Source organism: Arabidopsis lyrata (genome assembly GCF_000004255.2).
Source record: "Arabidopsis lyrata subsp. lyrata unplaced genomic scaffold ARALYscaffold_8, whole genome shotgun sequence".
Taxonomy (NCBI): Eukaryota; Viridiplantae; Streptophyta; class Magnoliopsida; order Brassicales; family Brassicaceae; genus Arabidopsis; species Arabidopsis lyrata.
In genome coordinates, this window is record NW_003302548.1 from 1812908 (window position 1) to 1838748 (window position 25841).

General features: G+C 35.7%; 3 protein-coding genes and 1 pseudogene across 5 annotated transcripts; 2 read left to right on the forward strand and 2 right to left on the reverse strand.

The window, feature by feature from the left end:
• Positions 1 to 7148: 7148 nt before the first annotated feature.
• LOC9301319 (probable disease resistance protein At5g45510) lies at positions 7149 to 11492 on the reverse strand. The gene is made up of 3 exons (XM_002865199.2): positions 11347 to 11492; positions 7767 to 10972; positions 7149 to 7532 (listed from the first exon to the last, which is right to left on the reverse strand). Exons 2-3 carry the CDS (start codon positions 10968 to 10970, stop codon positions 7488 to 7490), a joined length of 3249 nt encoding a protein of 1082 aa, XP_002865245.1. The 5' UTR covers positions 10971 to 10972; positions 11347 to 11492; the 3' UTR covers positions 7149 to 7487.
• Positions 11493 to 18126: 6634 nt separating this feature from the next.
• LOC9301320 (disease resistance RPP13-like protein 4) lies at positions 18127 to 20959 on the forward strand. 3 transcript variants are annotated; one of them, XM_021016245.1, is made up of 2 exons: positions 18127 to 18275; positions 18586 to 20959. In XM_021016245.1, exon 2 carries the CDS (start codon positions 18649 to 18651, stop codon positions 20749 to 20751), a length of 2103 nt encoding a protein of 700 aa, XP_020871904.1. In that variant the 5' UTR covers positions 18127 to 18275; positions 18586 to 18648; the 3' UTR covers positions 20752 to 20959. The 3 variants fall into 3 exon arrangements, with proteins under 3 accessions (XP_020871904.1, XP_020871903.1, XP_020871905.1); XM_021016244.1 differs by having other exon boundaries at positions 18594 to 20959; XM_021016246.1 differs by lacking the exon at positions 18127 to 18275 and adding an exon at positions 18285 to 18480 and having other exon boundaries at positions 18594 to 20959.
• A 95-nt stretch (positions 20960 to 21054) lies between these two features.
• On the forward strand, positions 21055 to 22514 carry LOC110230040 (annotated as a pseudogene).
• A 1243-nt stretch (positions 22515 to 23757) lies between these two features.
• On the reverse strand, positions 23758 to 25794 carry LOC9299558 (cyclin-dependent kinase F-4). The gene is made up of 7 exons (XM_021031784.1): positions 25764 to 25794; positions 25582 to 25684; positions 25374 to 25426; positions 25216 to 25282; positions 25009 to 25117; positions 24338 to 24911; positions 23758 to 24255 (listed from the first exon to the last, which is right to left on the reverse strand). The coding sequence occupies exons 1-7, from the start codon at positions 25792 to 25794 to the stop codon at positions 24050 to 24052; spliced, it is 1143 nt and encodes a 380-aa protein (XP_020887443.1). The 3' UTR covers positions 23758 to 24049.
• Between the last annotated feature and the right edge of the window lie 47 nt (positions 25795 to 25841).

The window sequence follows — 25841 nt, forward strand, 5'->3', positions numbered from 1 at the left end:
AGCTCCTCTTCGTAGTGGCTGTTGATGCCATTCACATCCAGAGTTGCCTAATAAAAGAAGATGCATTTTTTAAAAAAAAAGAGGATTTTTCGAAATCGGTTGTTTAAGGATGCGAATAATCAAACATGGGAGGAGTGGAATGATTGACTGATAAACATCTTCTTGATTTCAGGCTTCCACCGCTCAAAGGACGGAAGTTTCGTCCCAGAGCGGGTGTGGAAACACCTAAACGTATTCTCCAATCTTCTCTTTATCTAGAATAAAGATATTTAAGTGAGGGTTGAGCTTCTTAAAAAGTCGATTAATCTCAAGTGACTAAATGCTAATTAAAGGTTACCTGATTGGGATGAAGCTCTGGCAACCAGTCCTGGGTTCGGGTACGATCGAGCCCTAGAGGTATTGCCTCGGGGGCGTCTAGGGGGTAGCATCCCTGAACCCAGCGGTTCCTTTAAAATAATTCATGAATCAGGATTCACATCCTGAGCTACAGCAGATTCAGGAATCGGTAGATTCGAAGGAGCGGCTTTGCCCTTCCTTGTATACTTGGGACGTCCCTGGAGCCGGGGTTCAAGTTCCTCAGCCTTCCTCTTCTTCGTGAGAGAAGAATCACCTGTAAGGCCTTCCTCTTCGACAGTAGCGGTGACCACGTTGTCTGCTGCTGGAGTAGAGGGAGGGGCATTGTTTGCAGCAACTGCCATTGACTTTGAACCTTCGAGAGATCCATCGTCAACTAAAAGAGTTTTCCGGTAGACTTTGTCGTCCCCGGTGGAGGTTGCATTTTTCTTGTTTCTCCCGACCAGGGAAATCTGATCTTTGACCTTTTTGTTCGCCTCTTTGATTTTTCTCCTGTCTCGGGCATTCAGACTCGAGAGATCAATCTCAGCAGGAGGAGGGTCGACGGGGTGAGTTAGGCTCATTCTGACAGAAAATCCGGCACCCTGAATTCTTTCCAAAGTAAAAGAATTCCAATTAACTGGGTTCTCCAAGGCGGCTTTGTAGAAGTTGAGAAAATCAACGGATGGGACTGGCCGAATTTGGGGACCTGCGAGGAAACAATTAAACGTTGAAACGCAGTTTGAAATAATATAGGAAATTTATTCAGTTAAGTCCTAGTTTCTACCCATATTCGATGACCAATGAATTCGAAGGATTTTGGAAGAACTATGAATAGAAAAATTATTTATGCGGAAGAAGAACCAAAACTTCCTCCAGGCGTTGTCCTTTAAAGGCAGGCCGTCAATAAGATTCCGATCCACGATCGGATAAAGGGCATAATACCCAGAAGTTCGGGATTTGCGAGCCTGGAAAAGTTCCAAGAGTTCGCAAAGTCCCAGTGAGTAGCCCGCCTCCGCCGCAACAGTGAAGGTACACAAAAGATACCGGAGCATGTTGGGCGACATCTGGGAGAAAGCAATTCCCAGATGGTTGAGGTAAACGAGAAGTATCTCAGGAAGGGGAAAGAATAAGCCGCACCCTTTGAAATAAATTTCATAGGCGCAGCAGTAACCTTCTCGCCCCGACTCTGGAGACTCGAAGGGCTCCGGAACTACCATCTCCACCTCAGGGGGGATGTGACATAATCTACGAAGATCGTTATGAGAATTGACAGTCGATTCACTCTGGGGGTGAAGATCAAACCCGTCTCCGATTGGGATTTGGGGTTCGGTTCCTTCGCCCATGAGAGCTTCGAGATCGTAAGTCTCATATTCGCGAAATTCATAAGAAAGGTTCGACATTTTACGAAAGGTATTTTTACCGAAAGGAAACAATAACTTCTGTAATAAGAATGAAAGTTTTCTAGGTAAAGAAGATAAGATGGAAAAATAATATTACCTCTTAGAACCCTAAAGTATGATGAAAAACCGCCTCGAGAATATTGGGAAGTGTGACGGTTTTCCCCGCAGTATTAATATAAAATTAAGAAATTAATGATGGCAGTTGTCAGGGATATCAAATCACTTGATTATCCGAGATCGGCGTAATAGCATAAAACATGGAATAATTCCAGAATGTTAAAGATCTCGAGTCATTAATTACTGTTTACTTAAGTCTTCCAAGCCGAGCACTCTGCTCGCAAGACTTGGGGGGCTAAATGTTGGGATCGGATCCCACACATCTTCGGTAGGATCCATTTGAATCTGTCCACGTCATTATTACGTAACAATCCTCTTGGAATTAAAGATATTTTATCATGAGAATTGAGCTTAACCAGTCGGGAGTTCGATTCAGTTTACTAAAAGAGTTCGATCTTTACCAGTACGTAGTTCTCTCTTATTCAACATACAGTTCGCATAGAGAAAGGCCGAAGCGAGGAGAATATTGTTCGAGGCTCGCGGCAGCGTCAAGACGCGGGAGTTCAGAGTCAACAAGAAAGAGTTCGGAAGGTCCACGCGAAGCCCAAGATAGTTCGAATTCAAGACGTTTCGGTCAAATTGTAACTTACATGATTAATGCGTATCAACGCGATTATGAGCAGTATATGATCGCATTAATCATGTTTTCTCTATAAAAACAACCTCAAACGCATGTGTTTGAGAGGAGGAATCTCATTACTCATTACTTCTAAGCAATACAATACATTTTTCTCTTTTATCACTTTCGCAAGGCTTTTTGTACTTTATTCTTATCAATTTTCTTTACTTAGTTTCTTGGTTATTTTTCCTTTCGAATTCTCATATTCATTTCCTGATTTTACAAGAGTTTTTCTCCACTGAAATACATAAAGATAATCGAGTGTGAATCCTACATCCACAGTCGGCAAAATTATTATCGAAAGGCGGGAAGAAGTGATGATTAAATCTATAGCTGCGGCATTACCAACTTATGTTATGTCTTGCTTCAGACTACCGAAAACAATCGCTTCTAAACTTACGAGTGCGGTTGCTAATTTCTGGTGGAGCTCAACTGGTGATTCTAGAGGTTTGCGCTGGATAGCTTGGAACAAGCTGTGTAATAGTAAATCTGAAGGTGGTTTGGGCTTTCGGAATGTAGATGATTTTAATTTGGATTTATTAGCAAAGCAATTATGGCGATTGATTACAGTGCCAGATTCTCTTTTCGCGAAGGTTTTTAAAGGGCGGTATTATCGAAATCCAATCCGCTGGAAAATATAAAATCATATTCTCCATCTTATGGATGGCGGAGTATTTGTTCAGCTAGATCTCTAGTTAATAAAGGACTTATTAAAAGAGTAGGATCTGGGGCATCCATCTCAGTGTGGGAGGATCCATGGATTCCAGCTCAATTTCCGAGACCAGCAAAAAGTAATGATTCAATCATTGATCCATCATTAAAAATAAACACTCTTATAGACAGCCGGACAAATTTTTGGTATATTGATCTCTTATGTGACATTTTTGATCCAGAAGATGTTCCGTTGATAAGTGTTCTACCGGTGGGAGCGCCAACCATAGAGGATACTCTGGGATGGCATTTTACAAAATCCGGGAAATATACAGTTAAATCTGGATATCATACCACACGGATAGAAAAGTTGGATAATAATTTACCTTTTATTGGCCTGGAAATTAAAGTCCTAAAAGCACAATCGTGGCAGGTGCAGTGTCCACCTAAGGTTTGTCATTTTCTGTGGTAAATTTTAGCGGGTTGTGTGCCGGTCACGAAAATTTTGAGGAAAAGATAGGAATTGATTGTGACAGAGGATGTGTAAGATGCGGCGCCTCAGAGGAATCAATCAATCATACACTCTTCCAATGCCATCCAGCAAGACAGATTTGGGCATTTTCGCAGATTCCAACGGTTGTGGGTGTTTTTCCCACAGATTCTATTTATGCGAATTTGGATCATTTATTTTGGAGAATACCTTCGGAATTTGATTCATCAGCTTTCCCATGGATAATTTGGTATATCTGGAAAGCAAGGAATGAAAAAATCTTTGATAATATAGACAAAGATCCTTTAGAGGTTTTACGTTTATCGGAAAAAGAGGCACAACTGTGGCATTCAGCCCAAATCGAGCTTCATAATGAACGACTGGGTTCTGTGGATATGGTAAATCGATCTCAAGGGAGGGATATCTCAGTTGATCCGAATTACTCAGGTTACCGGTGTTTCGTAGATGGATCGTGGAAAGAGAGTGATACGTTCTCCGGCATAGGATGGTTCTGTGCATCATCAAATGGAGAACCGCCAACCATAGGAGCTGCCAACCTTCGTAGAAGTCTATCCCCCCTACATACAGAAGTCGAAGCCCTCCTCTGGGCGATGAAGTGTATGATCGGTGCAGACAATCAAGACGTAGCTTTCTTTCCAGACTGTTCTGACCTGGTGAAGATGGTGTCTTCGCCAACTGAATGGCCGGCTTTTTCAGTGTATATGGAGGAATTTCAGAGCGACAATGTGGAGTTTACAAGCTTTTCTTTATCTTTAGTTTCTCGTCGAGCAAATGTAAAAGCGGATAATCTGGCACGAAAAATTCGTACCGAACCGCTTCACGTCACTTATGTAAACAACATTCCTTAGGAATGGTTCTATTGAGCTTTAAGTAATTTCGGATGACAAAAAAAAAATACTCTTTCTCTCTTTGTTAGGAAAAAAGAGTCAAATTTACCCTTAAATATATTAAAAACGTGGAAAAAAAATATCGGAAAACAAAAATTATTGAAAAAGTTTGCTGGGTTAGTTGTGACAGATTTATTTTCCGCAACAGACTTATTTGTCTACGACAAACTTTTGCAGCAGATTTTTCTTCTCCCATAGACTTACTTGAAATAGGTTACGACATATATTTAATTTGTAGCAGTTTTTTTCACACGACAGACTTATTTTATGATGACACCACCGACTTTCGTAATTTTGATAGATTTATTAAAATGTGTGGTAGATTTATTGTTTCAGTGGCGTCAGACTTATATTTTTTTGGAAGACTCACAAAAATGCACCTTTTTCAATACTCCTTTTCAAAAATACCCCCTTTAGCTGTCTATTTTTAAAAATACATTTTTTTATGTACAAAATGACTAAATTACCCTTCTTTTAGTAAAAGACATCACAAATATATAAGGAAAACACGAGAATGTGCACACATCAAGATTAAAAATTTGATTTTGTAAAAACTTGTAAAACCTTTAAAATACCTTGTAAAATGTTCCCGCAAAAAATTTTCCCGCAAAAAATTTTCCCGCCAAAAATTTTTTTTTGGGGGAAAAGTGATTCCGCAATAATTTTTGGCGGGAAAATTTTTGGCGGGAACATTTTACAAGGTATTTTAAAGGTTTTAAAGGGTATTTATAAGGTTTTACAATGTATTTTAAAAGGTTTTACAACGTATCTATAAGGTATTTATAAGTTATTATAAGATTTTACAAGCTATTTTATAAGGTTTTACAAGTTATAAGACCATGTGCAGCGCTCGTCCTTGGTGAAATTGTCCCATGAATTATAATATTAATATTTTTATTATTATTTGTAGATTAAAAAAATAAAAAAATAACGCAACCAATCGCGGGCCGCCACGTGTCAGTGGGGCCCGCGAATAGTGAAGAAACAAAAGCAAGGGACGTCCCGTTTAAAGGAACGATCTACAAACAAAAGCAACGGACGTCTGCTGGACCGGGGCCAAGGTCTGCTATTGCACATGCTCTTAGAGTTTTTTATAAGGTTTTACAAGTTTTTTATAAGGTTTTACAAGTTATAAATACCTTATAAAACCTAATAAGTAACTTGTAAAACCTTTTAAAATATATTGTAAAAACCTTACAAAACACTTGTAAATACTCTGTAAAACCTTTAAAATACCTTGTAAATTTTTTCCGCCAAAAAAATTGTGGAATCACTTTTCCCGCAAAAAAAAAAATTTGGCGGGAAAATTGCGGGATCACGTTTCCCGCCAAAAATTTGCGGGATCACTTTTTCCCCCAAAAAATATATTGTATTTTGTGGACCTCATTTTGCTTCAAATAAGGGTAAAATGGTCATTAAAAATTAAAAGAGGGCAAACTTAAAAATGGACTCTCAAAAGGGGTATTATTAACAATTTCTCTATTTTTTTGAAAAAAATCTGTCATAATGTAGCAGATTTGTTAATGAAAAAATAATTACTAGTTTAATTTATTAGTGATAACAGATTTATTTTATGTTATGAGAGTTTTTTTAAGTATGATAGCAAATTTGTTATATAAAAATATAAATTGCTAGAATGACATATACTCGCAACTGAAATATTTTCTGTTATGACATAATTTTTTTTATATTACGACAAATTTCAGATAGGTTATACAAAAAATCTATCGTATGATGGCAGTTTTATTGATGAAAATAGATATTTAACCTGCACAATAAAGTAATGAAAAATATATTCTTACCGCGACAGACTTCTTTATATTAGATGACTCATGTGTGGCTGTCTCCTTGTTAATATATGATTAGGTTATTTTTTTCGTTATAATTTTTTTCAATTTATATTTTTTAATCGTTTTTTTTTTTTTTTCATTTTGTATTCTTTATCTTTTTTTTTTTTTTCATTTTCGTATTTTTTTTTGAAGTTTCTGTATAATTTAATTATTATATGTTAATTATTTTATTTTAATAGAATTGAAAATAAAATGGGTATTTGGTTTTTTAACACAAAAAATGTGTTATTCTAATAAACTATGGGTGTTATTTTTCCTTATATTTGTATCAAACTAGGTAATATTCAGTTATTTTAAAAATAAAAATCATGAAAGTCTAAACTAATCATCTCCTTGAGTTGCTAAATTTGAAAACTAATAAGATAAATATTTTATTAAGAGCAAATATAGAATATCACATTAAAAGTGAGCACACCAGATTTGTTTTTTCCTAGCATTAGTGACTCGTCCACAACGGTCACTGATACCTGAAAGTAGCACCAACCGTCAAGATGATGTTTCAAATCCCGTCGTTATTGAACATGTAATGCTCCAAACACGCGCAGAACAAAGTATGTGAATAATTAGAGGCAACATCCAGATGATTAGTACACTGTAAGTTGATCTCGCTCCAGATACTTCTACGAACTTCGATCTTGTGGTTGTTCTTCACAGTGATCTACCACAACCCGGTCCTGCATGTATGGATAGCTTAAATGTGATGCTTACAACAGATTTTTGATAATTTGGATTTGGAAGTGTTCCATCCCTGATGAGTTCTGAAGTTAGGGCTGAGTATATATATATAATGCTTTCTAGGATACCCAATTCAACTGTACACTGTCTTCTTGACTTTAGGATCAATATATAATGTTTGAAAAAAAAAAAAAAACAATCAAAACAGTAGTCTTATTTACCCAGACAAGATCAGCACACCATGCCTGGGATTTTTATGGCAAAAAATATCGTAAAAGAGAAACAGGACAACACTAAAAAGAAAACCGGTAAGATGATGTTTCAAAGCCGGTTTGTTATTCAAAACACAACATTTCAGACACATGCAGAAAAAAGTACATTAACAATTATAGGCAACCATCCAAATGCATACTATTCTTGCTCCAGCTACTGATAAGATCTTCAATCTTGTGGTGATGCATCAGTGAGCTCAACCGTTTCTCTGTCCTGAAAATACACAGTGTAAAATGTTAAGATGAACTTGAAAAGGGACAAGAATTGGTGCAAGATTACTTAAGCACCTACGACCTGCAAACGGAAGAAAGATATTATTCAAATGATTTTTTGCGTTTTGGATTTGGAAGTGTTCCTCTTCTGATAAGTACTTAAGTGTACTAGAACATTGGACATGCAAAAGATCTTATTTACTTGGTCCGTGACAGAGAAGAAAGTCTCACTCACCAAGCCTCTGAGATTTTCCTTTTCAGCTGGAAGGTTCGGGCAATTCCACTTATCAAATTTCTCGAGATTAGGTAGGTTGGCTTGAACAGCTGATAACGCATGCAACTCGTGAAGGCACAGAGTAGTGAGAGTTGACACTTCTCCTTCTATGGACACTTTCTCCAGGTTCTCACAGAACTTTATATGCAAGACTTCTAGGTTGCTAGGGAGCTGCGATGCTTCCACGAAAAGCGTTTTGATATTCGGGCAGCAATCTATGCTTAGCCTCTTCAGATTCTTGAAGCTACCACCAATTGATAAACTTTTTAATAATCTAAGGTTTGTAATCGACAAAACCTCCAGGGATCCCACACGTTCCTCTTCCACACCAGCGAAAATGTATTCAATGTCCTTGCACATCCTTAGCCAACAACCCTTCACCGATTTCATCTCGTTAAAGACAGATGTAAGCCGTGTCGAGCTACAGTCCACAAAAGACACAAACTCAGCCTTAGCTAGGGTTTCCTTCTCCAGATCATGGCTATTAGACCCATGGATCTCCAAGATTATTGGATGACTTTCAGAATCAACAAAGGGTATTGACTTCTGATAAACAGCCCTGTATATAGGAAACTGGCCAAAATCTTCCATGCTGACCGGAAAATCACTGGAACCAGGTTCATGCGACTGAATTTCTCCAGACTCCTTTTCTGAGATTTCTTGGGATTCAACAACTGCATCGGAGGAGCTAGAATTCTCTGATATCCCACTTTGCATGTTTTTCACTACTTGACTCCAATCCTTACCTTTAAAAGGCCTTTTATCTTTTAGCGTAATACGCTTTGTACAATAGAGTTTGCTTTCCTTTGGCAACTCCGGTGGTTTCATCACTTTGGTGCCAGAGAGATCTATTTCACGCAGGTAAGACATGTCCTCAAATGATCCATCAATCTTATGCAACTTAGTACAACCATGAACTTCAAAGATCTCGAGATTTCTGAGCTTTGCAATGTTTGGGAGAGCTTCTAGGTTGGTGCAATCCCTTAAGAGGAGTTCGCTGAGATTGGGTAGCTCCTCAATGGTGGAAGGCAACTGGCAAAGATTAGTGCCTGACAGATTAAGAATTCTGAGTTCCTTCTTATCCTCGAAGCATACTTCCAGTATTTTCACTAAGCTAGAACTGCCAGAAAGATCAAGAATTTGGAGACCTGACAAAGGCTTCAGATTCGGTAATTTTCTCAATTTTTTACAGTTATGCAACAAGAGCCGAGCCAAGGAGTGAAGCCTGGCGGGCACCAGAAAGTCCTGGAACATTGGTAGTCGCTCTATTTGGCTCTCTGAGAAGTCAAGGAGCTGAAGTTGTGTAAGATGATAAAAGTTTCTGTTGTCGAAGCAAGTTTGAAGTCCACGAGCACCAGAAATATCAACAACCTCAAGCTTCACTAGTTCTTGTATGTCTGGCAAATCTTCCAATAAAGGACAGTCCTTGATGATGAGACAATGAAGTTCCGTCAGTTCAGAAATGCTGGAAGGGGAAGATGTGATCTGAAGCTCAGAGAGATGAAGACTTTGAAGTTTAGACAATGCCTTAAAGAATTCGTCAGAGATTTTCTTCAGGGAGCTAGCACCAGAAACTTCAAGAACACGTAGCCCTTCGAGAGACTTAAGATCCTCTATATCTTTCAGTCGGTCACAGTCCCTGATCACGAGAACTCGAAGTTTCACTAGTGTTAATAAAGATGGGACAAAATGATCCAATGTGGGTTTAAAAAGGCCAAGTATCTCAAGATCCTTCAGCGTTCCAAAGAAAATCTCTGGAGTTTCACGACGCAAACGGTTTCCACTAACCAGAACTGTTGTAATTATTTTGCCTTTCCTAGTCGGTCGCACTGCTTCTATGATGTCATCCCCTTGGTTAATTTTCCCTAGACCTTTTTTCATGTCACTACCACAAACTTTAGCAAGTGAAATCCTAGATCTGGCTAGTATTCCACGACAGCGAAGATCTATTAAATTCTTCATTGCCATCTCTGGCATAACCACATTGTCCTCTTGTATCTTCAGAATACCACGGTTTATAAGCTCCATTAAGATAGCATGGGCATCCATATAGGCCTTCGTAACTGATCTAACAGGATCGAAGTAGCCTTCAAGTATCCAATGTGCGATCAACTCCCAGTAATAAACACTCCCACAGTGCTCGAAGAAGTTCAAGCTATGCCAGAAACAGTCAACAATAGAACTCTTCACAGTATCATCTGTTTTTAATAACTCGTACACGAGATGTAGAATAGGATTGTGACTAGAAGTAGCTCTCTCAATAGTAGGATCTGAAACAGATGGAAAAGAGGAGAGAACTGCTAGTTTCAGAACCTCATCCTGCTTGAGTGAAAGAGCGAATGGACGCATCCCACGCAGAGCAATGTAATTTAGAGACTTGGCTATCACAACAACTGCAGCTGGTAAACCCATGCTCATTTCCACGATACGATGTATGAAGCCTTGATAATCGGCGTTCCCAAGGGATTCGAGTAAATCATATTTGATCAGGGTCTCGAATAAATCCTCCAAATAATAACCTGCAAAGGTGTCGCGTAGAATCTGTGACTCCAAGGTATGGGATTGGATTTTCCCATCAGAGTAAGCATGTAGCTCATCCGCCGTGGCGTGGGGTTTCATCTTATATATAGCATCTTCTTCCCCTTTTCTTCTGGTGAGAAGAATCTTTAGAGGTCGATAAGGTGCAAGAAAATCCACAAGGTGCAAATCTTTCATCACTTTTTTTTCACTAGTCACGCTTCCTTCATCATCCAAAACCAAGAGAAGGTATTTCCTTCCTTCACCCATAAGCTTAATTTCCGAAAGTTTGAGGTGTATCTTATCTTTCAAGCTCATCAAGTCTCGATTTAACTGATCCTCATCATCTTCACTATCGTCTTCATCACTATCATCCTCTTCACTCTCTTCCTTATCAAGAAATATTGATAGCTGAGAAGCTATATTCTCGTAAAGGGACACTTCATCAAAATCTTTGTTCAGACTCAACCAGAGGGCAATGTAGCAAGAGCCCGCTTTAGCATGATCCTCCTGGAATATCTTGCGAGCCATCCATGTCTTACCCATTCCAGCTTCACCAACAAGCATGACTCTCGAAACATTATCATCTTCAAATGATTTCAAAATCTCTCTGCACGCAGTCTCTGGCATCTCTGCTCTTGAAGCCATCACTGGTAAGCAAAATAAGGAAAAGAAAAGATGAAAAGTGGAAATAACATCTTCTAATGATTTCAAAATCTCTTTGCACGCAGTATCTACACATTCTTCCAAGTAAGCATTATGTGAAGCCGCAAAATAAGGAAATGAATATATATATATATATATATATATGTATGTATGTATGTATCATCATCAAACTGGAAACATGATCAATGTATCATCATCTGTCACTCTTTCCTAAGAATCGAAATAGTTCTCTAATCCTAGAAAATTGAAACTGCAGATAATCCACAAGTCCGAATCTCTTTAGGAATGGATATAGAAATTAAACAGCACATATATGTTTGGTTTGCGAATACACTCATCGTCAGAGAAAATGACGAACCTTGGAGAAGCGAAATCGACAATCACCGTTGTTTCTCTTCGTTGCCTAGATTTTGATGATCACTCACTCCTCACATTTTACAGATTTTGAACTTTCGTTGAGCTACCAGGCACGGAAGAAACTTTAACTCACCCAATTTGCAATCGAAATTGATATTTTAGGTTGATTGTAGGGATTTTGGTCGAATGTCCCTGTACCAAAACTTACAGAAATTGCCACAAAACATTTGTCTTTCCAAATGTGCCATAATGGTGGACAAGACTTTGAACCGAAAATTTTTTATAGACAAGAAATGTTGTCTACCTTTGAAACAATAGATTGAGAAGATATTTGGTGGACAAAAAATCTGGTCCACCTTTGAAACAACAGACTTTTGGTGAACAAGAATTCGAAACGATATACAAAAATTTGGGTAGACAAGAAATGTTGTCCACCATTATGGCACATTTGGAAAGATTTATGTTTTGTGGCATTTTTGCTAAGTTTTTTAACAGTAAGTGGCACATTAGTTAGATTTCTCTTGATTGTAATATATCTCATTTTTAAATAATAAAACAATAAACGAACAAAGTTAAAATAATTGTTGACAAACAAAAAGGCCAAAGTTGATTCCAATGATTTTCACTTTTTTTTTTTATCTTTCTTGTTGAAATTTAAATTAAAATTTTTTTAAAAATTATTATCGATATATTTATTAACTAGATCATCATTCGTACTACAGTACGGGTTAAATTTTATTTATTACAAAATTTATATATTATATATTTTAGAATAAACTTGTGATATATTATAATAGTAATTGAAAATATATAATACATTTTTGTCAATCCCTATATATAATATTAGAATGAATATATTTTCTTTTTTTTTAATTATACTCAATTATGGATATATTTTTTTAAGATATGAAAACGGAAAATAAAATTATTTTAATAAATTAATATGGTCTGAACAATGAGTTAATTTATATTAACAACCACAAAATGAGATTGCATATAATTCAGTTAGATCAAAAATCAAAATATTATAAATGAATCGCTTCTAAAACGTAGATTATTTTTAATTAATAAAGAAAGTTAGCTATTATTTTGAATGAATTTAGGAAATTATTTTTTCAATTTCTAATTCTTTGGTTGTTGAAATAGAGATTTGTTTGAGGTAACTACGGAATTTACCAATTATTCGAGTAATCGAATATGTTATGAACATATATTTAGTATATAATATACCAAATTCAACCCGTGCGTGGAGTCTATATTTTTATTTTAGAATCCTAATGAAAATATTGCGTGCACAATCTATTATTCGTTATTTCCAAAATTGCTTGCACAATCAAATTTTTAAATATTTTATGGTGTCAACCTTTTTTAATCTATCTGATCATATAATCTTAACATGCCGTCTATTATAAGGATCATAATTTTATATCATATAATATATTACATTTAACCATCCGCCTACTATAACTATTTTAAATATATATTTTTAGAAAATCAAATTAAAGTATTTATAATTTTTTTATCTTTTTAATCTATTAAATATTTATGATATTCATTAAAATATTAAATTAAACTATTTTAAATGTTCCAAATTAAAATCGTTAAAAATATTTCTTGTAGTATATAAAATTATGAATTTCAAAAAAGAATTATATGAAATTAAATAGAAATATTCAAACAGTTATAAAGATCATACCTCATTTTTTAATATAATATATTACATTTAATCCACTTCCTATTATAAATATTTGTTATAAAAAAATCAAATTAGAGTATTTATTGATGATATTCTTTAAATATTAATAATATTCGTGAAAAATATCAAGTAAAACTAATTTTATATGTTGCAAATTAAAATATTTAAAAATATTATTGTAGTATATAAAATAATACATTTCAAAAAATAAATGTATGAAATTGAATATAAATATTCAAATTCTGATCCATTACTCAGTCGAAATTTTTGTTGAACTTATTTTTGGTTTAAAGAAATATATTACTCAAATGTGAATTTTTGACCCGTTAATTTTTTTTCTTCATAGATTTAACAATTTATATTTGTTTTTAAAAATTCAAATCTTGGCATATGCAGAAAAAATTTATTTTTTTTTGTTATATGGATGATATGATGATTTATTTGTTTCATAAAAATAGAATCATATAAAGATGAGAGGTTAAGTATAATGATTAATAACAAATTAATATGGTAAGTTAGATATCAAATCTAATATGTTCATTTTGATTGGTCATTCTTTTTTATTTAAGTTAATAATATATTTTCGTTTTTAATAATTAAATTAATTAAATTGCATAAATTAGTATTTGACTTGTTTATCCTTAATGAGCTGAATTAATTTACTCTTTAAATTTTTATCTCTAATGGCATTCTAATGTAATAACTTACAAAGGGGAAGGTTATTAAAGGATAATTATAAATTGTACTCCCCAAATAATAGTATAGGATCATAAAAAATACAGAACGGTAAGATTCACAAAAAAAAACCGAAAATTCCCAAATCAATTTTGTAAAAGCTTTTAGAGCAAATGACGTCGTTTACCTTCAATTTTGTTAAGTAGAAAGAAAGAGCAAGACGACGTCATTTTGTTTTGTCGGGTCTCCGGTCATTTGTTTTAGGGATATATACAAAGTAACCATGGATTCAAAAAGAATATACAAACTAACCATGAGCTACAATAACTTGTATGTAACATGTCGGAATGCATGTGTAATTACGTAAATATCCTTTGTAACACGCTTTCTTTTCGAATTACATGTGATAGCATAATATATCTCTTTTTATCATGTATTTTTCTCGTAATACACGTTATTTATAAAGAACACATGGTATTTCTTGGAAAAAACATTCTATTCATTGTAATATCTGTCTTTATTATGTTATTTTCTAATAATACACGTGTTTTATTAAGATCACATGTTATTTCTTTTAAAAAAGATGATTATTTTTTAGTAATATACGATTTTTATTAAGATTACATGTGATTTCTTTTTAAAAAGATTCTATTCAGATTAAATTTTCCATAACATTATTTTTTTCTTAAAAAAAACTACATAACAATGTTTTTTCTTAAAAATTCACTATGTTTTTTGAAATATCATGTCTTTTAATTCAATATAACATGCGGAATTTAAATGTTACATGATATTTCGAAAAATCTCACGAAACTGTCTCGCATATCGTTGATCTCGCAACAAACGAAGGATAGTTTTGGTATTTCACATCATCCGACAACGTGGGTCCATGGCTATTTTGCAACAAAAAACTTTCTCTCTGCTATTTTCTTAATTTGAGTGTTTTATTTGAATATTCCTTAATATTACCCTTTGTTTTACATGGAGTCATTTTTTATTTTATTTTTTTGTCGTCCAAAATTAATTAGAGCTCAAAAGTGCTATTCCTAAAGAATGTTATTTACATATGTGATATAAAGCAGTTCTGTACGAACTTTTCGTGCCAGATTATCCGCTTTTACATTAGCACTACGAGAAATTAAAGATAAAAAAAAAGTTGAGAATTTTTCCTTGTCGCTATAAAATTCCTCCAAATACACTGAAAACGCCGGCCATTTGGTTGGAGATGACACCATCTTCACCAGATCAGAACATTCTATATTAAGTCATCCTAATCGCATAATAGTAAATGTGGATTTGTTGTTAAACTAGGTTTTATAATACTTAATTATCTGGTTCAATTTGAGGCATAGTAATTCGGAGAGAAAATAAAATATTGTGTAGCTTTATTTAAATTTAAAAAAAAATTGGTGTTATTAGAGAAGCAAAAAAATTTTGTGAAAAAAACTGAAAAAGCAATAGTACAAGAAGAAAATAATACATCAACCCAATTATTATCTATATAACTATTAATTATCAGAAATACAAAACACAGTAATATTTTTATATCTTGGTTAAGCAATAAATACAGTTTAATGTCATATAAAATTTATTGATATAGGTTTAAGTATCTAACTCATACTTTTTTGTATAACATATATATATATATACATATTAACATTATATCATTTTCACAACCAATTATTTTTGGCAATAAAATTTAATAACCCGTTTTTTTAAATCAGCAGCATATATAATTTAATATCAATAAATCTTATTAATATTACAAGTTGATAATTATATATTTTACACAAATTTAAATAATAGAACAGTATTAATGGATGATTTTAATATTTTTGTCTTAGAATTGATTTATTATTGGGCATTAATTAGAAATCATACTGTATTAGTTTTATTACTACATTAAAACATTTTTTGTATTGTATTTTTAAACTGCAGAAAAAAGAGTTGTGAAGTGTTTTGGACATGTTAAGTAAGTAAGCCCTTATTTAATAGACTCCAAAGTTATTTGTAGCATCTCTCGGCCACATCATCAACATTGAAATAGTAAATACTCCTATAATTTATTCGAAACTTCAACTTCAACTTCTGAAGTTCTGAACATATATCATGTGGAGAAGCAATAACTCTTTACAGCTGCTAAAATTACATTTAAATATGGTTTGGGATACTTTTATAAGGTCTCCGGCCTTAAGAGTTAAGTCTTTCTTTATTGGCCGGCAATCACTAGGGAGCAGACAAAGACTGCAACAACACGGGATTATACATTTGCTAATTGCATTAAAATATTAATACATGACTTGAGGTTTATAAGTCTACTCCCTTCGAGTCTTTAATTCCTTCCATAAGATAATTTATAAAAAAAAATCGAGATGGATTATGGATAGCTGTTAGTGTTAGGTTTTGACTTTTGATTAAAAGAATTTATGGACAAGTTTGAATAGACCAAAACATATTACTATGAAACTAGTAGTTGCTGTTGACATAAAAAAAAAAAAAAAAAAAAAAAAAAAAAAAAAAAAAAAAAGAAAAAAGAAACTAGTAGTTGCTAATTAATAATTATCCCGGCTTTTACAGCTGCTAATTACATTTAAATATGGCTTGGGATATTTATAAGGTCTCGCCTTAAATATTTATTTATTCGCCGGCAATCACTAGAGAGCAGACAAATACAGCAATAAGCCAATAACGCAGGATATTATACAATTGCTAATTGCAATGAAATATTAATAAATGACTTGAGATTTATTAAGTATAAGCCTTTCAAGTCTTTCTTTATTCACAAGAATATATATATATATATATATATATATATATATATATATATTTCGAGATTGTTTGTTAGCTGTTAATGTTAGGCTTTGACTTTTGATTAAACGAATTTATGGACAAGTTTGAATAGACCAAAACATATTATCAACTACCATTATTTGAATAGTAAATCTGCGAGAAATTTTAATAAAACAAGGTAAAATGATATAAAATAGAGTTGTTGTCGAAGAAGCTAGACCTGATGTCGGAAGAGATAAAGAAGGTGGAGAAATAAAAGCAGTTCGGGAAAGATGGGAAGATGCGGTAATTGTGGTGTTGGTGTTGATGAATGTGGTTCAAGCTTGGTGGTGGTGGCGGTGGCGGTAAAGATGAAGGTGGTGGATCGGAATTAGCGAGATTTAGTATTGATGGTTATGATGATTGTTGTGAGATTCAGTTGTGGTGGTGGCATGGTGGGTCGGAGTAGTGAGACTCGGTGGTGATGTTTGACGAAAGAGAGAAATAGTGATATGGAAAAAGAAAAAAAATATGGTGGTGAAAAAAATCCAACGAGAGGAAGAGAAAGAAAAAGAAAGAGGAGATCGAGCAAAAATAAGAGAAATCTACTGAAAGAAAAAGAGAGATTTGAGACTTCTTGCCGGCGAGAGGAAAGAAAAAAGAGACAACGAAAAACTTCTGAGTAACATGGCCAAAAATTGACAAAAACCACATAGTAAATAGACATTGTTTAGTTAATATTATTTTCTTAATTTTTTTTTTTAGTCTTAGGTTATTTAGTTCATATTCCCTAATTCCTTATGAATTTATCTTTTTGTTTTGAGGATTTCTTATATTATCAATTAAAGTTACATGATGTGTATATAGACCATCTCATATTGTCACAATTTTGTTTCTACATCTTGACCACATTAAAATTAAAAAGTGTTATACACTCTTCCGATGGATGTAGATAAATTATTAAAATTTAATAATACACATATGTACATTAATTAAATATCATACTGTAACATATAATAAACAAAACTACAAAAAGTATAATCATTAAAATACTACAATTTCTAAAATTAAAACATATTTTTATATAATTTTAGTTTAACTTACAAAAATAAAAATTGAAAATGATAATTTCGATCGGTAACCCGTGCAACGCACGGATCTATATATATATATTTAAAAGTGTTTATTGTTTAGCAAGATAGACAATAAAATTAAAAAATTAAAAAGTATAAAAATATGAGAATAAATTTGGTATTGATAGTACAACAAAAAAATTCATTTTAAATATTTAGAGAATTCATATTATGAACAAATTTTGATGGATAAAAAATTGGTAGTTTTTTTTTTTTTTTTTTTTTTTTTTTTTTTTTTTTTGCGATTGCGAACTTACTTGCAAAGAAATCAGCTACTGGATTAAATCGTTAGAATTTGTATCATTCATGTCCTCCTTTTCTAATGTCTCTTGTAAACTATGATTGCGATTGTCGCTAATAAATAAAGCAATTAGAAGGAAAAAAAAAACAAATTGGTAGCTTCAACATGTACCACATTATAAAAATTGTAGTAGATTAAGTAATATTTTTTATTAAAAAAAAAATCTAACGGCATGACGTTTTGACCCTAATCCCAAACGTCGAGAAGACGCTGTCCACCAATGAATTCTATAATTCAAATTAAAATGCTGTTTCCACCGGTTCGGTCCACCATTGACGCTTAACCTCCTAATCTCACATATTCGACTGCAACTTGAAAGACGTCCCATTCAGATTCCGGCCAGACGCTTATACTCGGTAAGGGAGTATTACAATTTGACTAAGCATTGGTTTTTGTTGCGAATCTTTTCTGAATGAATCCAAGATATTTGCTTTATAGAAATGAATGATCGATGATTCTAGCGATTTTGAGTTGGTGCATAAAGAAAGAAAGTTTCATGGTTTTCAGTAATCTGTTTGTTTTTTTTGGATCATGACAAAGGAACTTGAATTGTATGTGCAGGTGAGTCAAAATTAGATATTTTTAAAGATACAAAATGTGTTTGTAGGTGTGTGTAGTTTAGTTGCATTTCTCTAACGTTGTTGGTAAATTTCGGCTGCTTTCAAGATTTGCAGATTCGAACGGTTTGTGTATTTTTTGAGAGCATGAACTGATAGATCAGAAGGAGTAATGAATCCCAACGAGTTGGAATCAGCTACAATTGATTCGTTCATCAAAACTGTGAATCAACTATATTCAATTATACAACTTCAAGATGCTGATGAAGGAGTTAAGGAGGAGCATATTCAGGAGCACATGATGCCAACCTCTAAGAGCATTGATGGTGAAATTCGGGTGGAAAGGAGTTTAGACCCACCTATGATGCAACCAAACAGTGGTTTGAATAGAACCAAAAGTGCGCCTCCTCTGAATCTCCCTGACTCTGTGAATCTGATTCGCAAGCTACAGGGTGCTCTTCGCCGTTTGAAGCGTAATCTAAAACATATGGAGAGCCTTCAGTCTGAAGTGGAAACAGAGTTGACTATACAACTTAATTCGCTTAATGAGGTGGTTGAAGGTGTGAAACCCTCTGATATGAGTTCAACCAATAATGACTTGGAAGATATAACCAAGAAGTTATTGGACTTGGTAAGCAAGGTCACCGTGTCACCTGAGAAGCAGAAAAGCAAGAAAGCCTCACCGTATTATTTGGATGGCGATGGGAGTAAAAACCGTAGACCCATTGTTTGCTTGCCCGGCATCCATGCAAATGAAGAAGACCTCAAAAGACTCGCCGTTTTTAGATATGTACAAGGCGAACTAGATAAAGTTAGTGATCAACAGAGGATGTGCCTGCTTAGCTTCGCTGTGTTCCCGGAGAATAAAGAGGTGAATAGAACAATGCTGATGTATTGGTGGATCGGGGAGGGCATTCTGAGTTCTCAACACATACCATCCGAAAAGGGCATTCTCAAACCCGAGGATGTTGTGAAGGACATTCTTGATGGTTTCACGGAGAAGAACTTGATTCAACCTGTTGAAAACAAACGCAAAATGGAGCCAAGTAGCTATAAGATGGCCCCTTTTGTGCATGCTTCAGTGGTTCTTATCTCCAAGGAGATAGGGCTTTTTGATATGTATGATGAAAAGGAGAAGCCAACCATGAAACATTCAAGACTGAACAAGGTATGCCTAGTGGAAGGGTCGTCAAGCCAGCCAGAAGCAAAAGCTAAAAAAATGGACAGTCCTCATCTGATTGAAACCGTGTTCAATGTTTCCGAGAGGTTCCCAGAATTTACACGCAGGTGGTTCACACAAGCGAAGAAGCTCAGAGTTCTTTACCTAGGAAGGTGGGAGAGAACCGAGCGCGAGATTGAAATGGATAGCCGTCGAGTTATGAAAGATTTGGGTTCCCTGACGAGTTTAAGGTTTTTGAGTTTTCAAGGTATCTTAACCATCAGAAGCCTTAGCCGTTCTGCTCTCAAGCTTAGGGAGCTGATTATCTTGGACCTCAGGGATTGCTATAACCTGGAGACACTTCCAGATGACATCCATCAGCTCAAGAGTCTGGTCTATTTGGATTTGACTGGCTGCGAAGCCTTAGAGAGCATTCCGATGCAATTGTCTTGGCTAGACAATCTGGAGGTCCTCAAGGGCTTTGTGCTCGGTGATGTTGATACATCGATCAAATGTAAACTGAGAGATCTGGTGCACTTGAGGAAGCTGCAAAATCTTAGTGTTGTCGTACACCAACAGGATTATGGTTTGCACGAGCTTGGAGTGGATATAAATGATTTTGAAAAGCTGGAAAAGCTGAAAGTGCGGTGGGGAAGCATAGTTTCTGGATTTTCCCAAATAAAGATGAAGCCAGTCAAAGATGGTATAGTCAGTATCATCGAACCCCCCAAGCTTTTTTCACTACTTGAACGTACAACTTATGTGCGGGGTCATAAAAAACGAGAGCCTCGTGTTCCCGGAAATTTAAAGAAATTGAACCTGCAGCGTTTTCCTAATAGTGAACTACCGAGGTTCCTTCAGCCTCATAACCTTCAACATCTGGAAAAGCTCCACCTTGGAAGCTCGAGACTCCTCAAAAGTTTCGGGCCCTTACCAGTAAGTCGAACAGAATGTCGTGTTAAAGTTTTACGTCTCACATCGCTGCTAAAGCTAAAAGTGGAATGGACAGAGCTATCGCAACTCTATTTCCCACAACTGGAATTCTTGGAAAGCTCTGAGTGTCCCAGAGTTACATTCTGCCCCTGTGACCGAGACGGAATCTGGAGGAAATTGTAGGCATGATACTCAACAACAACAACTCTTACTTAAATTCTGTGTGTTTCCCATTCCATATTTTTTCAGTTTGTAGTATTATTGTTCCTTCCTTTTTTGTTGGATTAGTTGCTTTGGTTTCGCCATTCCTATGGTCGATTGGATTTCTTTTTCCTATGAAACTAAATTTCAAATTTATTTTCTAGTAAAGTTATTGAATAGGGTTGCCACATTATTACGACCTGTACTATTTCCATTCCCACGGTTTTGACATGAACTTTTTGTTTGGAATGGATTCAGCCAAACCTGTATACATTTCCAGAACTGATGGTGGTGCCTCATGTCAAAAGTGAAGCTTATGTTTGTGCTGGTGCTGCGAGTGAAGAGTCGAGCATGAGTAACACACCGTTTCTACTCCAAAGATGGGAAGGAAGCATCAAGCTGTTCAACTTCATTGGACACTTTTGTGAAAGCAGATATAGAGAGGATACATGACGTACGGGTAGAGCATATCGGCTTGTGTGGAAGACCATACTTCATCCTTTACGTTATCAACATCTTCAAGAAATGATGCGAATCATGGTCTTCACCTGTACATCAGATTTGTCATCAATCCGATCCTCGAGAGAAACAACGTCGGATTCAAACTGGATGTAGTGAAAATTGACAACAAGCTAATGTTGTGGAGTTTTCACATGTATCTGTGTCCACTGTTGCTTGTTTTCCAGTTATGACATGCCACTGATCAACACCAATCGACCCCAATATCCATGTATGATCACTAAAACTACTAAAGAAACGAAAACGTAACACAGATATTCAAATCTAGTTGATCGAAAATATTGGAGATGTACTCTTTCACTCAAATCTGAATCTTTCTCTCTCTATTATGCTTCAATTTATTTTATTAGCTGCAAAACACTTACTCAAGCTTCAAGAAAGCATACATCAAAGCAACCTAGAAAGTATCCAGTAGATGTTGAAACAAAACTATGACACTATTATCAGCCAGAAAACAAAAGACCAACATCTCCATGTGAAGTCAATATCGAGATACACTTGCATACATCTCCATGTGAAGTCAATATGATTTTTTCGTTCACAAGAAATGTGGTGACGAATGCTCTGAATCTATCGAACACCCATCTCACTCCATTCACACTCTTCAGCTTGAAACTGGCCCGTTTGTTAACCGTTGTAATTTATGCGGCAAGGAAATTGTGGGTCCATTACTCTACCGTTGTGGGATTTGTGACTTCAACGTGGATCTATACTGCGCCATGTACCCTCCACCAGAGGTTCTTAACACTTCTGAGACGCATGGCCACAAGCTCACCCTTTTAAAGAAGTGGATCATATCGAGTTCGACTGTGTTGCTAAATGTGGGAAGATTGGTCGGTTTTCCTAACAAATGTCATGAATGTGATATAGCCTTCCTTGTGGATTTCATATGGCACTCGTCAAAACACCCGCTAGAGGTAAACCACTCTTCCCACTCTTGGCACCCTCTTAAACTCCTCAGAGGTCAACCACCAGAATATTCTGATGGAAAAGTCAGTTTTTGTGGAAGAAAGATTGATGATGAATTAATTTATCACTGTTCTTCTTGCAACTTCAGCTTGGAGATGCTTTGTGTTTTAAACCCACCACCAAAATCTCTTATGGATTTAAAAGCTCATGGTCACCAGCACACCCTTCTGCCAAGACTCCGCTCCTTTTGACTTAATCGACGATACATAACTTCACTTTGATAAAGCTGTACAACTATTTAAGTAACATCAACAACCATACGCAAAAAGCTACTTGTTAACAAGCTCAATATTGGAAAAGTCCAAAAATACTTGCACAGAACGGCTCTACCATAGAACAACTGACTCCGCCAACAACCCCTATCCAGAAGAGAATAAAACTATTGCACGTCTGTAGACTTAAGGAGATTGAAGAGCTACTTTTCATTGTGTTTTTTTTTTTTGGAGTGTATAAATTACGGGGAGACGACGTAATTTATTCAGAAACTAAAAAGTAATTAAGTTCGGATATGCCTTGGGAACGCAGTCCCACGGTCATCATCCCTTACAATCGACTCAACAACAGTTGGAACAGACTCCAATGTGGACGTCGGATTCACACACTCGAATACTTGTTTATTTAGTGGGAAAGATTATTCTTGAGGACAAAAATCAATATATAAAAAGCTGTCAATTGCTGTGGAAATGGCTATAGTATATTTGCTAGAAAAGTTGCGTGTCTTACATGGCTTTTTGGCCCTCATACTTATACTAACGAATACATTTAATTCCTAATTAAATACAATTATTCTCTCTTTAATGTGTCCGTTACAGTCTTCGAATTTAATGTTCGAACGTTTGAATTTGAATTAACTCCGAACTTCATGGGTCCCGAACCGAACTAATCTTGACTTCGACTTCGCCCTTATCTCGGGGTGCAATCACTTCGACCATGTTCTTGGGCTTATAAGTCTAACGGGCCTTATCCTTTGTGGGCTTCTATCCTGCCTATGTGGCAATTTTGGTTGGTCCCGAACCACCCGTGCGGGATCCGACACCAACATCCAACAAATGAAAACCTAAAGATAAATCAAAAGCATAGTTGGCTAACCCGTCGGCAAGACGGTTAGCTTTCCTATAAACATGCGAAATCCGGACTATCCAGTCTCTAGATAGAAAGTCATGTTACAACCGTACAAGGAAAGACAAGGGGGGTGAGACTCGCTAATCCCCTTGTTCAAAAAACCCACCACTACATTTCATTGTGTTATCAAGCTTGCTTTTGTTTTTCTTGATTTCTTGTTTGTGTTTCTCTATAGTTTGATTTTCTGTCGTACGAATAATCCGGAATCTCTCAAGGAGAAATTCATCAACGTCAGACGATGTTCTTGAGTTTAGTGTCTCAAAGTGTTTCGTGTTCTAAAAAAAAAAATGTCTGAAAGTGTTGTTGAGACTTTAAATGAAGAAACAGTAAGAGATGCTTTACGAAAGTTGAAAGACATCAATGAGAAAATTTTCACAGTTGGAAACAAAACCCCAAAGCAAATAATATAATCTTCTGATTCCGAATTGAAAAGTTACTCCATACATAATAGTCAAGTCATAAGTCATGAAGACGGAATTGGTCTATCAAACAAAGAGGGTAAAACACAAAAGAGGGAAATCAACATAAGTAGTCTTCAGATAACTTGGACTCTTGGGTAGATAGATGATAACTTAAAGCAAAACGACGATGATGATGGCTCTTAACTTATGAGTCTTATGAGTCTTTGGACTTAACCGGCAATACTTATGAGTCTTATGAGTCTTTGGACTTAACCGGCAATTTTCCTAGAGTAAGGATTTGAAGGCTGTGTAGGTCTGAGGAACATGTCACCACTTTCTCCCACCCACCCTGCCTTCATCGCAGGTTGTTGTTGCCTTTGACTTTGATTCCATCTTCCTCCGATTGTTGCATTTGCCAGTCCATTTGCAGTCTCTGATGCTCCACGAGTAAAGACCCAGTTCTTGTCCATAGATGCTGCAATTACATAATATTTCAATTCATTCATTCATATAATAAACACGCTTTGTGAAAGAAAAAAAGATGTGATTTTACTTACGAGGACTCTTCCTTCCAGGTGGTCTATACTTTGAATCTTTAACGTTATAACTTCTCACAGGTTTGTTGTTCCACGCCGTGTTCTGGTTATTAATATTAGCCATATCTACCTTCCGCTGGGTCGCACCATTGTCAAAAGGAGCATTCGTCTTTGGAGTAACATAACTGTTGACACCATTGCCAAAAGGAGCATTCGTCTTTGGAGCAACATAATTGTTGACACCATTGCTAAAAGGAGCCTTCGTCTTTGGAGCAACATAACAGTTGACACCATTGCTAAAAGGAGCATTCGTCTTTGGAGTAACGTAAGTGTTCAACGGCTTATTAGCATTATAAGGCGGAGCAGCTGGTAACCGCTTCACGGATAGCTGCTGCTCGAGAGACCCTCTTGGTCCAACAGACAGCTTGGGTCGGAGAGATGGGGGAACATAGTAGCAACTCTGGAAGAACGGATGCTGCAGAGCCTCTGCAGTAGTCGGTCTATTGCAGGGATCCCACGAGCAAAGGCGCTCAATAAGGTTAACCGCATCTGGACTAGCATATGGCATCACACTTGACAGGTGTACACCGGGAAGCTGCAAGATGACAAACAGATCGTTACTCGTAACCTTAAATATAAAATCAGTGACGCTTTCTTTCCTATATATGTTACAGATAAGAGTAAAAATATACCTGAGGGAATTGGTAATTGATAACGCTGGCAAGGTTCAACCCCTCCAACCATGTCTCTTCAGTTGGGCTGCCTATGACACTGCAGATTTTGTATATCTCATCTGCTTCACTGCACAGATTAAGAAGGTGACATTGCCCTTATGGTTTAGCATCTAAATCTGCAACATTATCTAATTAGAACAAATTCAATAAACCATTGACAAATACCTAGCTCCAGGAAAGAGAGGGCGAAGAGACAACAGCTCCGCTATAATAGCACCCATCGCCCACATATCTGAAACACAATTAAAATTAACCATTGTTAAGCACCGCACTACACTATATTAAAAAGAAACTTCTGTTATTGGTATATTGGGAAGACTAACCAACTTTTGACGTGTATACATATGATTGTAGCAGTACTTCAGGTGCCCTGTACCTGTGGAAAGTTCAGAACAGAATTAGGGTGAATAAGGAAAAGATATGGCACAAATCAACACATGTGCCAATCACCATCAGTATATGGATCACTGAACTACATATATTGATTTTCTAAAGTAATTTCAGCAGAGCAATCGGGGGAGCAAATCTTACCAGCGTGTAGAGACATATTCTGTATAAGGAGGACTGGAATCGATCTCCCGGGCCAGGCCAAGATCAGCAATCTTAATGACATCTTTTGAGACCAATAGATTTTCTGCATGAGAAAAAACAAAAATTACACATGTTTCATTGGCAAACTAATTAAAATTGACTGTGATGGAAAGCCCTGAAACTGATACAAAACAGTCCATCTCCATCGCACATGTGCTGATGTTGAATGGCAACTCAAGGCTAATAACTACCTGGCTTAA